The sequence below is a fragment of the Alternaria ventricosa genome (assembly GCF_023758065.1).
Source record: "Alternaria ventricosa strain BMP 2768 chromosome Unknown scaffold_35, whole genome shotgun sequence".
Taxonomy (NCBI): domain Eukaryota; kingdom Fungi; phylum Ascomycota; class Dothideomycetes; order Pleosporales; family Pleosporaceae; genus Alternaria; species Alternaria ventricosa.
In genome coordinates this window covers 86,177-99,819 of record NW_026055715.1, presented here as the reverse complement: position 1 = coordinate 99,819, position 13,643 = coordinate 86,177, and the positions used below count along the sequence as shown (strand labels likewise).

Sequence of the window (13,643 nt, the reverse complement as noted above, 5' to 3'; positions counted from 1 at the left end):
TGCAGTGCGGAACAAGTGTACCGCAGAAATGGCTAGGTAACATTGCGGCGCGACTAGATGGGGCCCGTGCTTCCCTGCTATTGGGTGCATTAGCCTGGAACCCAGTGAAGGGTGCGCGCCACCAGCTCTCTGGGGAATGGTCGCCCGCGTTTTGCCTGCTCCAGCTTCTTCTCCAGGCCCGACTGGCCCGACTAACCTGGTAATTTGACAAGTGTCGGACCGGCATTTGCACCGGCTGTGATTTGACCTTGGCAGGTGAAGCACAGACGATGCTTTTACCTGTCTAGAACGCTTCTAGGTTTTCAGAGCCGCACGTGAGGTGCTCCCCGACCAAGGGTTCCCACTTCACTAGACTCCACCATCGTGGCCCATGGAGTCTCTCGTGGCCCATGGAGTCGGCTAACGTGTGTCTGGAGCAGGCTGGTAACGGCGCTAGCCCCCAATACCAGGTGCGCGGCGCCCTACACTCGGCTCCCTCCGCCTTCTACGCCTGCTTTCCTTCATCACGATGATGCGCTGACGATGCGCCAATGGCATGGCCTGTGCTATGCTTTTCACCACTGCAGGCCTCTTTCCCCAGACAACACCATGTGGCTGAACGCTAATGCAACGGCGGTCAAGATGAATGTGAACTGCTGACGCTTGTCGGCCATGGACGCCTAACGGCCAATACGCGACATTGCTGGCCTTCGGAGCTCCTAATTAAGCGCGCAGTGTGGCACGAGTCACTCTCATTAGCCCAACACCACCAACCCCAGCCTCCGCTCCTGTCCCGACGCTGGAAACGTCCAACCGGGGCCGCCCTTGATTAGTGCATGTGGTCACGATGCACGGTCAGGATGCCTGACCCAGCGACTGCGAGAGATCCAAATCCAGTCCCTTCGCTGCGGGAGGAAAATGTGGTAGCGATGATGGCGAGAAGGCTGTCGCTACCGAGGTGGTTCGTTCACGTGGGTCGCTCGGTGTCAATCACGCGGAGGTCTCCCCATGGTTTCGATCCGACGGCCCACAACCCTGATTGGCCATGCCCTGCGCTAGTGCCTACCCCGACGAAGCTTGACGCGGAAAAGAATTCAGCCCCGACATAGCACGAATCGCCGACGAGAAAATCTTCAGGCGCGGCATCTGAGCTCTGAGGTACATGACAAAGCGACATCGCGTACCCCGACATTCATCGTCCGCATGTTCTTCTCCACATTGTCGCCCAACGCACTGCTGCTGCTTCGCTACCATCTTTTCTCGCGTCCCCGCTGAGATGTCACCACCCCACAACTCGTACCGACTATGCAAACTTTGTGCGACAGTGGTGGCCTCAGCCGCAGCTCTCCTTGTGCAGGACTTCATTGTTACACGAGAAGCCTGTCAGACACCGGGGTGCAATGCCTCAGTTTGTCACGATGCTCAGCTGTCATGTGCAGCTGGCTTCTCGATGCCTCGGAGCAGGAGATGGTCCTGGGGTCTGGAAAGTCCTCCAGCGTTTTGGTCGCATCTGTCATGTAACTTGAGCTGGGTCTCCCAAGATGGTTGACATTATATGTGTGATCCCAGAGGCGCTCGATGCGTTTCGTGGTGGCCTGAAGTAGTAGTTTGTCTCAAAGGTAATTTCACCTCCTCAGCGGTACCAGGTCGGTCTACAACCGGATGGTATCCAAAACTGCCGTCCTTCGAATATGTCGAAACCCACTTGCTTATCATCAGAACTGACTCTAGCTATTCGCACATATGCACAACGAGGCTGTGAGATGCAGCAAGGCTGGCCAATGGCCACAACCGAGGCGGGGTAACTGCATCCTCCAGCCTTCCTCGACGGCCTCTTCACCATCACTCCTAACACGTCTCTTATCTACCTGGTGGAGCTCACGCAACCTGGGTCCATGGCGTGGCACGACGCGACATGCGCAGCGCTGAAGTTGGAGTGGGAAGATGGACGACCGGGATGTCTTACCTGTCTTCGTAAAGCGCCCGCTTTATCGCCCATCCATCCAATCTCGCCGCCTGGACCTCCGCCAGATGTTCCACGATCACAACTGCTGTGCACATGGCCGCCCCAACTTTTCTCCGATGATACTCTTGCAGAATCACGAAAAGTCGCGAGAGACTTGGATCATGATCGGCTTCCCAAGGCACATTCGGATGGCGGAGATTATGTAGACACCCCGGCAGATGCGAAAAGCTCTACTCAACACAATATTGATAACGACCATGCAGCAACGCTAGCTTTTGTGGGTGCGAGCATCGATGCATGGACTAGCAACAATACCACCTCACAGTCCGGAGTGTCATTGGAGTCAAATAAGAAGGGCCAAGAACAAACACACAGCTCATCTGAATTGGCCACTACTTTTCAAAAAGTATACACAAGCCTTCCGAACGCCGACTCCGTTCGTCTCCTACGCTTGCACGGTAGTGCGACTAGGAGCGAGATCGTCAAGTTTCGCTTATGAAAGATATTTACAAGTCTGCAGCCCGAGTGCTGACGTATCTGGGAGAGTGGAACGAAGACCTTGGAGATGTCACGGAATCGCCACACTATAACCACGGAAGATCCGACCATCCTTCTGGGAGTGCTTTCCCCGATGTGAGCACGATACTTTGTTTACCCTACTTCTCGCGTATTTGGGTCATCCAGGAAGTCATGCTCGCTAATTCAGCCACCATGAGTGTCGGCAAGCATACAACACATTGGAAGGACTTCCGCGATCTTGTGCAGAACTCCCTGTCAAGCCAACAGAAGAAGCCTGTCTCGGCTCTGATTGAGCACTTCGATTACAAAGACGGCGAGATGGACCTACTGTCATGGCTCAAGGGCACCAAAGATTTTCGATGCGGTGATTTGCGCGATCGTGTATACGGCCTAATGGGCCTAGTTTCCGAGAAGGATCGAAGGAAATTACCAGTGGATTACAGTATTAGCAAGCAGCAGCTATACACTGGTCTGGCAATGTACTGGCTTATAGGTACGACCCGTGACAGGGAACAAATATCCACAGTATTAGAAATGGCTTTGCTTCCCAAGATGACACTCCTTCCTTCTTGGACTCCTGACTGGACGCCGCAACCACATATAAGTATGAACGGAGAGTGCACTTCATTGACACCATTGACTCTCCAATTCGACACGACATCTGTGGAGCGTCCATCGTCGGGACTACAGTGGTCCAGACTGCCCAACTACAACGAACCCAGCGTCAGGTGGACACTAGACGAGGCCTTTCAGGGGCGTCGAGACAACTTCAATATGCTTCCGACTTGGTACGCACTAACTATAGCTTCAGGCTGGAGACGGGGCTCTGTCAAACCACTACCACTAGGTGGTACTTTGGCGCTGGAAGCTGTCCACATACTTTCCATTTCGACAGGAAGGCTAGAACTCACAGACACCAACGGGAGATCAGTGCACGGCCTGCAACTCACGCGCTCTAGAGATTCCCAGTCAAGACAACAGGATCTCCCATACAGTGATACCCATTTGTACATATGTCTGGAATGGCAGGCAGCTCTAGCACTGAATAAACATGCGGATGCTATCTACAGCCTTCGTGACAGATTCAGAATCGTTTGTGCTCCTCTGGGTGCGGATGTACCGTCAAATTCTGGAGATGCGTTCAGGATTGAAGATCGTCTAGAGGTTTTCGAGGAAGAAATTGCCGAGCACTGGCTGATGGATCTTTTTTTCTATGGAAATAGAGCCGGCTCAGCCTACGCTGAGTTGTTGCGAGGATCAAAGATGAACGAACGCTGGTCAAAATGTTTGCCTCGCGCATCAGCTGCCTGCGAAGTACTCACCTTACCGTTCAAAATAAATACTGGAGAGGACTACCGATATCCCACAATAGCAGGGATGATAGGGATTTCAGAAGATGCTAGGGAATTTATCGCAGAGTCCCTGGAGTTGAATTCCGATCCGCGAGATTACCCCGATTCAACCCAATGGCCTTATTATGTATCAGAAGTGTATGATGAAAGTCTCACTAGGCGTATCCAGCAGGCTCATGCGGCCAAATTGGAAACGGCGTCTTCGCCAGAAGAGCTGTGGACCCACCTCAGAAGTGTCGTGAGAGATCACCGACATTCTTGCAAGGATTACGCACCTCTACAACATGCCATGTCAGATCTCGAAGACAGGGTAAACAAAAGGTTGACTAGTCGATCTTCTGCTTTCTCGGGAATTGATCTACTGCACCTTCTCGCGCCTGATACTGTAAGGATTGGTGCAAAAAAGGTGGGATCTTTCTTGAAGGTTGATTGGACAATAGCCAATATCATGTGCACTGCTTCGGTTCTCTTGGAAGAACTCAAGATTGATTCAAAGTTCACGCTTGAGCAGAACTATAGCATACTATGGATTCACGTCTTGACAATGGAGATGGTGGCACGTCTACGAGGATGTTTACAACAACGACTCATTCTGAATGCTATTTGCGAAAAGATGAGGCATCCAGAGGAGATATACCTCATCTAATGGAGAAGGGCTGGCTCCGTTTTGTTGGGGTGCCTGGACAAGAATGTCAATACAAGTCGTCCAGATGAGAGTTCCATACTCACACTCTTGAACTCTGAATCTACGTGCATATAACCACGTTAAGCCTGAAAGCTGGTGTTCAAAGTAAACCTGTGATCAAAATGTGAGGGAATAACTGCAGGCATGCTACCCTTGATGAGGGCTTCTATCTCTCCCAGGAAGTGGTAAACAAAGGATATCACAACAAGATATCGAGAACATAGTCTGCTTTGGCAATACTGATTGTATTCTTCATTCAGCAACATTTACAAGAAAGCGCAGCACGGCTGCGCCTATCCAAAAGTATATATATAGAAAGTCGGCCAGAGTAAAGATTCTGACCTCTCGTCGTCTCGATCCTCCATCTCATCCAACGCGTATGCTCCCAGACTCAGAACTCTCGGCTTTTACGCCTTGCGAAGAAGAGCCTCGCGGAAAGCACGGCGACCACGCTTAGCCTTTCCACCCTTGCAGTTCTCAGAGTTGTGCGCAACAGCCTCGCTGCTAGCAGCAGGCTCCTCGGAAGACGGCACAGGGGAAGCAGCAGGCGAAGTCTCCTCAGCAGGCTCCTCAGTGGGGGTCTGGGCAGGAGACTGAGCGCCGCCGCTGGTGCTGGCATCCCAGACAGCGGGGGCTGGGAAGGTGTAGTCCTTGTATCCACCCCAGATGCTGAAGTTGAACTCTGGGTCGTCCTTCTTGTAGGCGCCGGGGAACTTGACGGTGGGGCCGGGGGTGCCGCTGCCGCCGCCGGTGACCTTGACTTGAGCACAACTATCATGTGTTAGCTGATGTTGTCGAAGAAGTAGTTAAGAGAAGAACTTACGCGTAGTAGAACTCAGCCTGGCCATCGTGCGCACCGTGAAGACCAACGTGCTCAGAGCGGATCAAGTACTCGCCCTCTGGCACCTCAGCCGGGACAGTGAACTCAATCTTGTTGCTGTCCCAGGTGCACCAAGCATCACCGAGAATGTCCTTGTCGGGGTGGCAAAGGCCAGACTCGAAGATCTTGAACCACTCGCCGTCACCCTCGTACTCCTTGACGGAGCTGGGCGCCTTGGACATGTAGACGAACGCGGGACCGGGGTGCTTCATGGTAGCGCCGTAGGCAAGCTTCATGGCCATCTTGGTGCCGGCTGCGACCTCCTTGACGCCGGTCTTGCCAGCGCTAGCGAACGAGCCCTTGTTGCAGCGGAAGTCGTCCATATCGGGGGTCATGTTGTCGAGGGGGTTCTTCCACTTTGTGGGGTTGAACTTCTCCGCACGAGTGTTCTCGCGGATGAACTCGTAGCCCTTGGACTCCTGGCCGTCGGTGACGAGGACATCGAAGGTGTAGTGGGCAGAGGCGATCTGCGCAATGGCAGCTGCGGCAATGATGGAAAGCTTCATGTTTGAGATGGGTAGTGGTGGTTGGTTTGGTGGTTGGTAGTGGGTTGGAAGATGAAAAACGATTGTATGGTAGGACTAGCCTGTAGAAACGAATGTAGTAGCGAAAAGCTGAAGAGAAGCGAAAGACAGTGTGCAAAGGTGTGCTGATGAGCTCTCTGTCGTGGTGGTGATTTGCTTCTTATGTATCTGAGCATGCGTTCCTATCTGAGCGCTGTGGTCAACGTCGCTAACCGTTTCTAGTGACCAGAGCTGGTCTTTCCACCCATCCCTTGCAAACCCCTCTTCGCCGACGTTGGTTTGCACCATGAAACAATGCCTCAGGTGTTTCCTCCCATCGACGCATGAGGCCGAGATCTCTTGGCTGTGGCCGTATTTCCGCTATCCCGTACAGCTGTGGCGAAGCGAGATGACCATACGAAGGGATGAGAGCTGTCATTGTGGTATTGACCCCCGTAGCGCCCGCTTTTTCGATCCTGGGAACCGCGGTGGTGGGCCTGTCACCATACGGGTGCCTGTTTCAAACCATTATCTTGGCAGTAGGAGACTTGGCGGTCGGAGGTCTCATCAGTTGGTGAGGTGCAGGTACCATGCTCGACGGAACTTTGCTGCCGGTGCAGACTATGCATAGAAGTACAGGAACATGTGAGCAGACTCCAATGTACAGTCAATAGTGAATTGAAACTCGTGAAAGATTCGTAGAATGCTGTTGTCATCAGTGTTGTGATGTCTCTTTCCACTTCCAATATCTCAGCGCATGAAAACACAGCAAGACTATTTCTCCGCCTCTTCAACGTGAAACGAGTAATGACGGAAAGGGGGGCATGGCGGGATCGCACATGCTCAAGGACGTGATGATCGGGATCCAGACACAACCAGACTGCAAGCCCACTCACGTCTGAGTTCGGGTGAGCTACTACCTACCATCTAGCGCTCGCTGTGCTCGTACCCACTGTGCCAAAGATAGAGACTGCATACGGGTCTCGGAGGTAGAGCGGCTACCGAAGTTTGTGTGATTGTCAAGAGCGATTCCAAGGCAAGACTCACGGATGGTAACGGTCTACACCATTATATATATCGGCCGCCTTCAATTGAGCCTGTTGTTGCGCTTATTTGAGCTGTTAAGACTCAATTTACACGATGAAGGCGTGCATCCAGGCTGGTGGATTCGCGAGATGGAGCACTCCTGAGTCAGTAGTCGTTCACTTCAACCTGCACTTTAGCCGAAGGCCTATCACGAACGACCCTTTTCCGATGTATCCACACTGCAATCTCTTGTGGAGAGACAAGCTGTAGCGTGTTTCTGTTTCCGCCTGTGGCTTGTTTCAAACGTTGGTGTTGTTGCGGAATGCTACCGAGTGTGACCGCATATGTTCAATCCTGTTGTTTCCTTGACGCCATGGTGGGGAAGCCTGCAAACGACGAAGGAAGGCGCCTCAAGAGGTTGGCAATAACATCGTGCATAGGCTTGTATTGGCGCATAACAGCAGTTGTCTCGTCGTCGGTCGGCGGCTCGAACTACCGAGAGCGTTGGGCTCTGCATAGTATACCGGATTAGGTCCGATGGGATTTCGCTCCACAATCCGATGCAGCAGAGGCATGCTTCCGCAACTAAACCAAAGACGAGGGAGGTCCACTGAAGTGCAGTAGCGGTGCGGCGTGATAATTTCTTAGTCTCCTTGGCGTCTGTCCCCTGGGCTCGGGAGTTCTGGAGGGAGGTCAAAAAAGTTCTCGACTCGTGATGTGCGGTTCCTTGTCGGCCGTTGAGTCAAACCCGATTTTGTACCGACACCGTTGGGCCTAGCGTGTGAGCCTAATTCGACAATACATTCCTCATGCTGGATGTGTTGCTGTGAGCCTCTCGTTGTTGTTCAGCATTCGACGCGTTGCGATGAGATGGTGTTGTGGTGGTGGTCGTGTGTTCACGACGTTGCAAGACGTCCCCGCATCGCATGACCGTCATACGTCATCACTAACAAATCATGTGGCATTGTTTCCCTGCATGTCTTTGATCCGCAATGCACGACAAACGCTTTTTGCAAGCTTGAGAGGTGGAAAAGCCATGAAACCATCGTTCTTGACAGTGAAACATCCAACTACTCTTCTTTTCCCACCCGTACAATAATTGGCGGGCCGTCATCGTAAGGACGCCCGAGACAGTACCCCAAGCATCGATCAACATGTCAGCAACCAACGAGCAACCGGTCGAAGCACCACTCAACAAACTCAACGTAAAGCAGCAGAACCGCATCCAGAAAAGACGACTAGCTCGCCAGCAACTCGACGCGCACCTCGCTCTCGTACGCAAAAACAGCAAAAGACACGACTTTTCACAAGCGCCTCCCAATATTCATGTATGCCTACGCTACCCACGAGGGCCAGACGGCCGCTTCCTCCGCTGCGAACACGTCGTCACAAAAGCAATAGAGAGTCTCAGCATACAAGAGACGACAGCAAAGCCCGTAGAAAGTGTGAATGAGAAGCCAGAATCCTGGACGCCATGGGTAGTCCCGTCTCTCTCCAAGACACCCAAAGCTTCCCGACTTTAGCTTCATACAAGACCGGGGAGGAGCTCATATCCCCATCACCCAACCGTCTAAACACCGCCAACCCATCGAATACCTCCCCACCCCCTTATCTCCTCATAAAACGAAACCGTCATGCTCCCTGTCAGCCTCTTCCTGCGCCCTGCCAATCGGATCATCCATGTAAAGAACATTGACTTCCCACATACTGCTCGCATTCATACCAATCAAGATACCCCCTCCTTTAGTCCCCTTCTCCCATCTCTTTGTCTGCTTCACGTCCTCGGTATCGAGGAGCAGGACGGTGAAGATATGTTCAGCGTCTTCCTTCGCGTCAGCACGATCGACGTAGGAAGCGTGAAGCTTGGTTGTAGCCGCGTATCCTTTTGGCTTGGAAGCCGTGAACTTCGAGGACAAGGAGGTGGCAGCCGGGCGTTCGGCGTGGGCAAGAGGGCCGGCGGAGATGATAGTGTAGACGGGTGCGGGCAGGATATCGAAGACGTCCTTGTTGATTTCGCGATGTATCTTCAGTATAGTGTAGGAGCCGCGTTGGCCCTCCACAATGAACGTGTTGAAGCCTTTTTCCAAGAACTCTTCATCAACCTCTTTCTCTTCATCTTCGTCGTCCTCAAATAGGAAGTCGTCGTTTGGCTTCTCTTTTATGAGGGCAAGCTTGTCGATCGCGTTGGGCGAGTTGCTGACGACGTCTTCGATTTGGGGGAGGAGGTGGCGGAATGCCTTCGCAGGGCCGATGAGTTCGTGGGAATCGGTGTGTGGTCGGATGATGCTCAAGTACCAGATTGTGTTGGGTTCGACGTCGATGAAGGCGAGCTCATCGACTGGCTTGTCGACTTTGGGAGTGGGGATTGGGGTGAGTTTATTGAAGGGTTGGACTTCATCGTCGCCTTCGAAGTAGATTTCGTTGGACATGGTGAGTTGTAGGGATAGTCAAGGACTTGTGATGTCGTCGAGTATTTTGATGTCGTTACTAAGGCAATGTGGTCGAGGTAGGTACTTGAGAAGTTTATGAAGGTGAGAGGGATGAGCAATGTATGCGTGAAGAGCAAGCACGGGCGTTATAGCCTGCGAGCGTTTGTTAGATGACGTCGTCGCTTGTGGTTTGCGGTATCGCGGTGAAGGCGGGACTGGCGCCTGGAGCTATCGGGCTCCGATATGGGGCGCCGACAGACCGTTACAAACAGTGCTGTATACTGCTACGGGGGTTTATGGCGTGCGATATCGCCCGGACAAGGCGGTATGTAGGCGCCAACTCTCTCTTCCGAGATCGAGGAACGATATATCAGCGGCAGTTCAAAGTAACTTCAGACGTTCAATTGTGCATTGGTATCTCCTAGCAAAGTAAGACATTCCGCCTCTTAGAATACATAGTGCGCTTTTAGACTCAGTCCCTGAACGCCAGAGCGCCATACGCATGCAGAACGTGACATGTGACTGTCACTCAGCCTTCCATATGACTGCACCACCTAGTGTCTCTTCGCCCTCTTATCCTTGCCAGGTCGTTTGCTTGCACCGCCGCTGGGCTTGCCCTTCATCCTGCGAGCCGAGAAGCCGCTCCCGTCTGCGCTGGATTCGGCGGTGTTACTCTTCGCGTGACGCTTCTTACCACCGAAGCCGTACTTCGAGTCCTTCTTCTGGCGCTTGTTGAAGTCCTTGCCGCCAGCACCACCACGACCGCGGCGGTCGGACTTGTCGTCATCGGCGGTGGCGGCGACGTCGAAGAGGTCTTCCTCGTGGGTGGCTGTGATGTCGGCTCCTTGTCGCTCTGCATGTTTGTCAGTATACTGCCAGTCAAGTCTTCGGGTATAGGTGATACGTACTCCTCTTGAGAGTCTGGATCTTCTCGATGGTGTCCTTCTTCTCCTTGGCGCGCTCCTGCAGCTTCGCGACCTGAACCTGCTTTCCGAACTTCTTCAAATCTCTCTGCTTGCGTGCCTCAGCAGCGGCCTTCTTGCCTGCCGCGGCATCAATCAGCTTCTGTTTGATCTTGCCCATGTGCTCGTCGCTCTTGACCATCTCCGCAAAGTAGTCGGCCGGTCGAGAGAACGACACGCCCTCCTTCTTCAGCTTCTTCCGCGCGTCCTTGACCGAGGACAGGCATTGCTTGTAGAAGGCGAGCTCACGGTTGAGGTCGTCCTCGACGTCGGCGATCTCGACAGGTTCGTCGGTGGTAACGGACTGGTATTCCGAGAATGCGAGTTTCGAGTAAGGAAGTTGGATGCGATTCAACGCTGCGGTGAGAGCGGCGGTGTTGTTGATGGTAAGGCGCTGGTGCGGGATAATGTCACCCTTGTCCTCTGAAGCGACAGAGTCCAGATCGGATAGCGCAATGTCATCCTCGTCCTCATCCTCATCCTCGTCATCTTCGGCGTCTTCATCCTCCTCTGCAGCCTCATCAGCCTGTATCTCCTCCTCGTCTGAGCTGATGTCGCTATCGGTGTCGTTGAGGTGATCAAGGTCTACTTGAAGTCCATTGGGCGCGTCTTCATCGTCACTTGCGTCGTCGTCGTCGTCATCCTCGCCCTCGGTCTCCCACTCGGGCTCCTTGACTGCTGGCGCAGCCTTTGCGTCGGCCTTCTTGTCCTTCTTCGACTTCTTTGTCTTGCCATTGACCTTCACCTCTACCTCATCCAGCGGCACAGGCACGCCACCTTCCTCAGTATCCTTCTCGCCCTCCTCCGCGGCCTTCCTGGCCTCGCGCTTTTCCTTGCGCTTCAGCGCCTGTTTGACGTACTTCTTCTGCTTCTCGCGCTTGATGTCGCGGCCTTGGTAGTTGTCGAGCGCCGACTTGAGGACGCCTTTCTTCGCCATGTCGACTGAGGTTTATTGGGATTCTGAAGGGTGTGGAGTATCGGATGTCGCAAAAGACAAGACGTCAAAGCTTCCCAGAAAATAATTCGTGAACTTCGAACTCTGGGCGCAGAAACATTTTAGCGCGCACGCTAGCTTGACCGCCTACGAAACGGGCAGGAAGCCGCGGCGAAGACCACGTGCTCCGCGACCTTACATATCCATCGTATGCGCATCTCTCCTGTCGTATTGTAGCAGACAGCTTCAAAATCGCCTTATGAGGTGCTGAAACTGTCCTGAATCCGCAGACCACTCGTCTCGTTCTCTACTCTCCTCACAAACACATTCAAACATGGCAACACCACAACCACTAGCAGACCGCGCGCAAAGCGACACTGCGGTACGTGCTTGCTGCACTCACGATGCCCCGCTCTACCTAACACGCGCATAGTCCGCCGTCTCAAAAGATGCCGAGAGTTCTGGAGAGCTCACAGCAGTTGTGGACGATCTCCTGAATCAACTCAACACCAAGTTCACCACAGTCAGCAGCGAGCTGCTTGCCAAAAGTGGGTACAAGCATGCCTAGCGGGTAGCTCAGATGCTGACAATGCGTAGTGGATGACATGTCACGGCGGCTAGATAATCTCGAAGCAACTATCCAGGCTGGAGATGGTACGAAGGGCTCAGGTTCTGGCAAGTAAATTTACAGGGAAAGCATCATGTTTGGTCAAAAGCAGGCGGTGTACATCGCGCACGTCTCAGTCATTGGCGTTTGGTGTTAAATTACATAGATCGTATGCAATCTGGGTATTGAATTTTGGTTCTCTACTACTTGTTCCTCTTTCTCATTGTCATGATCACGTATGCCTGTCACTCCTGCGCCAGGCCTCTTTGCGCCCCCAGCTCATCTTGTCATCTTAATAGTGTTGATGGTATGCCTCATTGCGGAATCTTACTTCACGCACGGGTCGTCTACAACTCCGACTTCTCTTCCTCAGCATCACCCATGAACTTCCTCAGAATGTTGCTCCTGCTCATCAAGTCATCCATCTTCTCGGGTGCCAGGTTGCCCTTGGCAATGAGTCCCTGCAGACGCTTGAGCTCCTTCGCAGCGTACTCCTGGTTGGCACCGATCTTGTTAAAGACCTTGACGTAGTATTCGGCGTACTTGTCCTGCAGAGTACCGGCGAGGGTCTTGGCCTCCTCAGCACCGCCGGCCCATGAGCCCTGGAACTTCTCAATGAGGGTGTTGAAGGCCTCAATGGTGCCACCAGTGGCATCGAGACCACCACCTACAGCACGGTGGGTACCGGCGTTTGCGTTGATGAAGTCGATGAAGTCCTTCTCGGCGCGGGCGCCATTGTAGGGGAGAGGCTCGGTGGAGCCCTTGGGGAAGTATTTGATGGTCGGGTAGGATGACACGCCTTGCTCCTGTGCGAGGGCCTTGGAGTTCTCAGCTTCAGCGTCGACCTTGGCGATCAAGACACCGGGCTCGGTAACGAAGTCGTTGGCGAGGGTCTCCCAGACGGGGGCGAGGGTCTTGCAGTCTGTGAAGATGTTAGTTATGACAAGTTGATGGAGAGGAGGCAAGAAAGACATACGTCCGCACCATGGGGCAGTGAAGGCAACAAGTACATCCTGATCCTTTCCAACCTTTGCCTTGAAGGTCTTGTCGTCCAAGTAGACGACCTGGCTAGGCAGCTTGCCCTTGACCTTAGGCTTGACCGAGCTCTTCTCTGTGATGAACTTGCTCAAGCTCTCGAGGTCACGTCCACCGCTGTAATCCGTAGGCTTGTCGCTCTTTCCGTCGAACCACTTGAGGGTAGGGAAACCTGAGACACCGAAACGCTTGCCCAGCGACTTATGGGCATCGGCATCGACCTTTGCGACGCTGACCTTGTCTCCAGCGTGCTGGAAGACGCCAGCGAGCTCATCGTAGACGGGGGCGAGGTTCTTGCAGTGGCCGCACCATGGAGCGAAGAACTCTACGAGGGCGGGCTTGCCGGACTTAAGAACGACATCGTCGAAGTTGGAGGGTGTGAGGTCGATGACGGCCGATGCCGAGGCAATTGCGGGCAGCAGCGCAATGGCTGCGGGTATTAAATTGCGGAAAAGCATCTAGAAGGTGTGTGAAGCTCAAAGATGAGTTGAAGCTCCAAATGTGTGTTGAAGAGCGGTGGGAAATCTGGTGGGGAGCTAGAGCAGCACAGCGGCTATCAGGGTCCCGCGGTGGCGATCGCTAGTCTGAAAGGTGTCCTTACGCGTCTCAACTTTACAAATCCAACACCAACGCGACAGGATGACGTACACTGGATAGTGATCACGTATACTAATCACGGTCTTAATCGTACATATAGCTGTTGATGAATATTGTTTACTACAATATGCATTCAATTCCTGGGTATCACAAGTCCATCGTCCTCCAA

General features: G+C 53.2%; 6 protein-coding genes across 6 annotated transcripts; 2 read left to right on the top strand and 4 right to left on the bottom strand.

Moving 5' to 3' along the window:
* Positions 1–2,656: 2,656 nt before the first annotated feature.
* Positions 2,657–3,045, top strand: J4E93_010763 (uncharacterized protein; the record flags this gene model as incomplete). The annotated part of the gene is made up of 2 exons (XM_049348640.1): positions 2,657–2,957; positions 3,017–3,045. 2 exons carry the CDS (start codon positions 2,657–2,659, stop codon positions 3,043–3,045), a joined length of 330 nt encoding a protein of 109 aa, XP_049194205.1.
* Positions 3,046–4,908: 1,863 nt separating this feature from the next.
* Positions 4,909–5,887, bottom strand: J4E93_010762 (uncharacterized protein; the record flags this gene model as incomplete). Its single annotated transcript, XM_049348639.1, has 2 exons — positions 4,909–5,272; positions 5,325–5,887. 2 exons carry the CDS (start codon positions 5,885–5,887, stop codon positions 4,909–4,911), a joined length of 927 nt encoding a protein of 308 aa, XP_049194204.1.
* Positions 5,888–8,526: 2,639 nt separating this feature from the next.
* On the bottom strand, positions 8,527–9,339 carry J4E93_010761 (uncharacterized protein; the record flags this gene model as incomplete). The annotated part of the gene is made up of 1 exon (XM_049348638.1): positions 8,527–9,339. The coding sequence occupies one exon, from the start codon at positions 9,337–9,339 to the stop codon at positions 8,527–8,529; it is 813 nt and encodes a 270-aa protein (XP_049194203.1).
* A 554-nt stretch (positions 9,340–9,893) lies between these two features.
* On the bottom strand, positions 9,894–11,238 carry J4E93_010760 (uncharacterized protein; the record flags this gene model as incomplete). Its single annotated transcript, XM_049348637.1, has 2 exons — positions 9,894–10,192; positions 10,248–11,238. 2 exons carry the CDS (start codon positions 11,236–11,238, stop codon positions 9,894–9,896), a joined length of 1,290 nt encoding a protein of 429 aa, XP_049194202.1.
* Positions 11,239–11,569: 331 nt separating this feature from the next.
* On the top strand, positions 11,570–11,918 carry J4E93_010759 (uncharacterized protein; the record flags this gene model as incomplete). The annotated part of the gene is made up of 3 exons (XM_049348636.1): positions 11,570–11,617; positions 11,669–11,783; positions 11,833–11,918. 3 exons carry the CDS (start codon positions 11,570–11,572, stop codon positions 11,916–11,918), a joined length of 249 nt encoding a protein of 82 aa, XP_049194201.1.
* A 271-nt stretch (positions 11,919–12,189) lies between these two features.
* On the bottom strand, positions 12,190–13,335 carry J4E93_010758 (uncharacterized protein; the record flags this gene model as incomplete). The annotated part of the gene is made up of 2 exons (XM_049348635.1): positions 12,190–12,764; positions 12,819–13,335. The coding sequence occupies 2 exons, from the start codon at positions 13,333–13,335 to the stop codon at positions 12,190–12,192; spliced, it is 1,092 nt and encodes a 363-aa protein (XP_049194200.1).
* Positions 13,336–13,643: the final 308 nt, after the last annotated feature.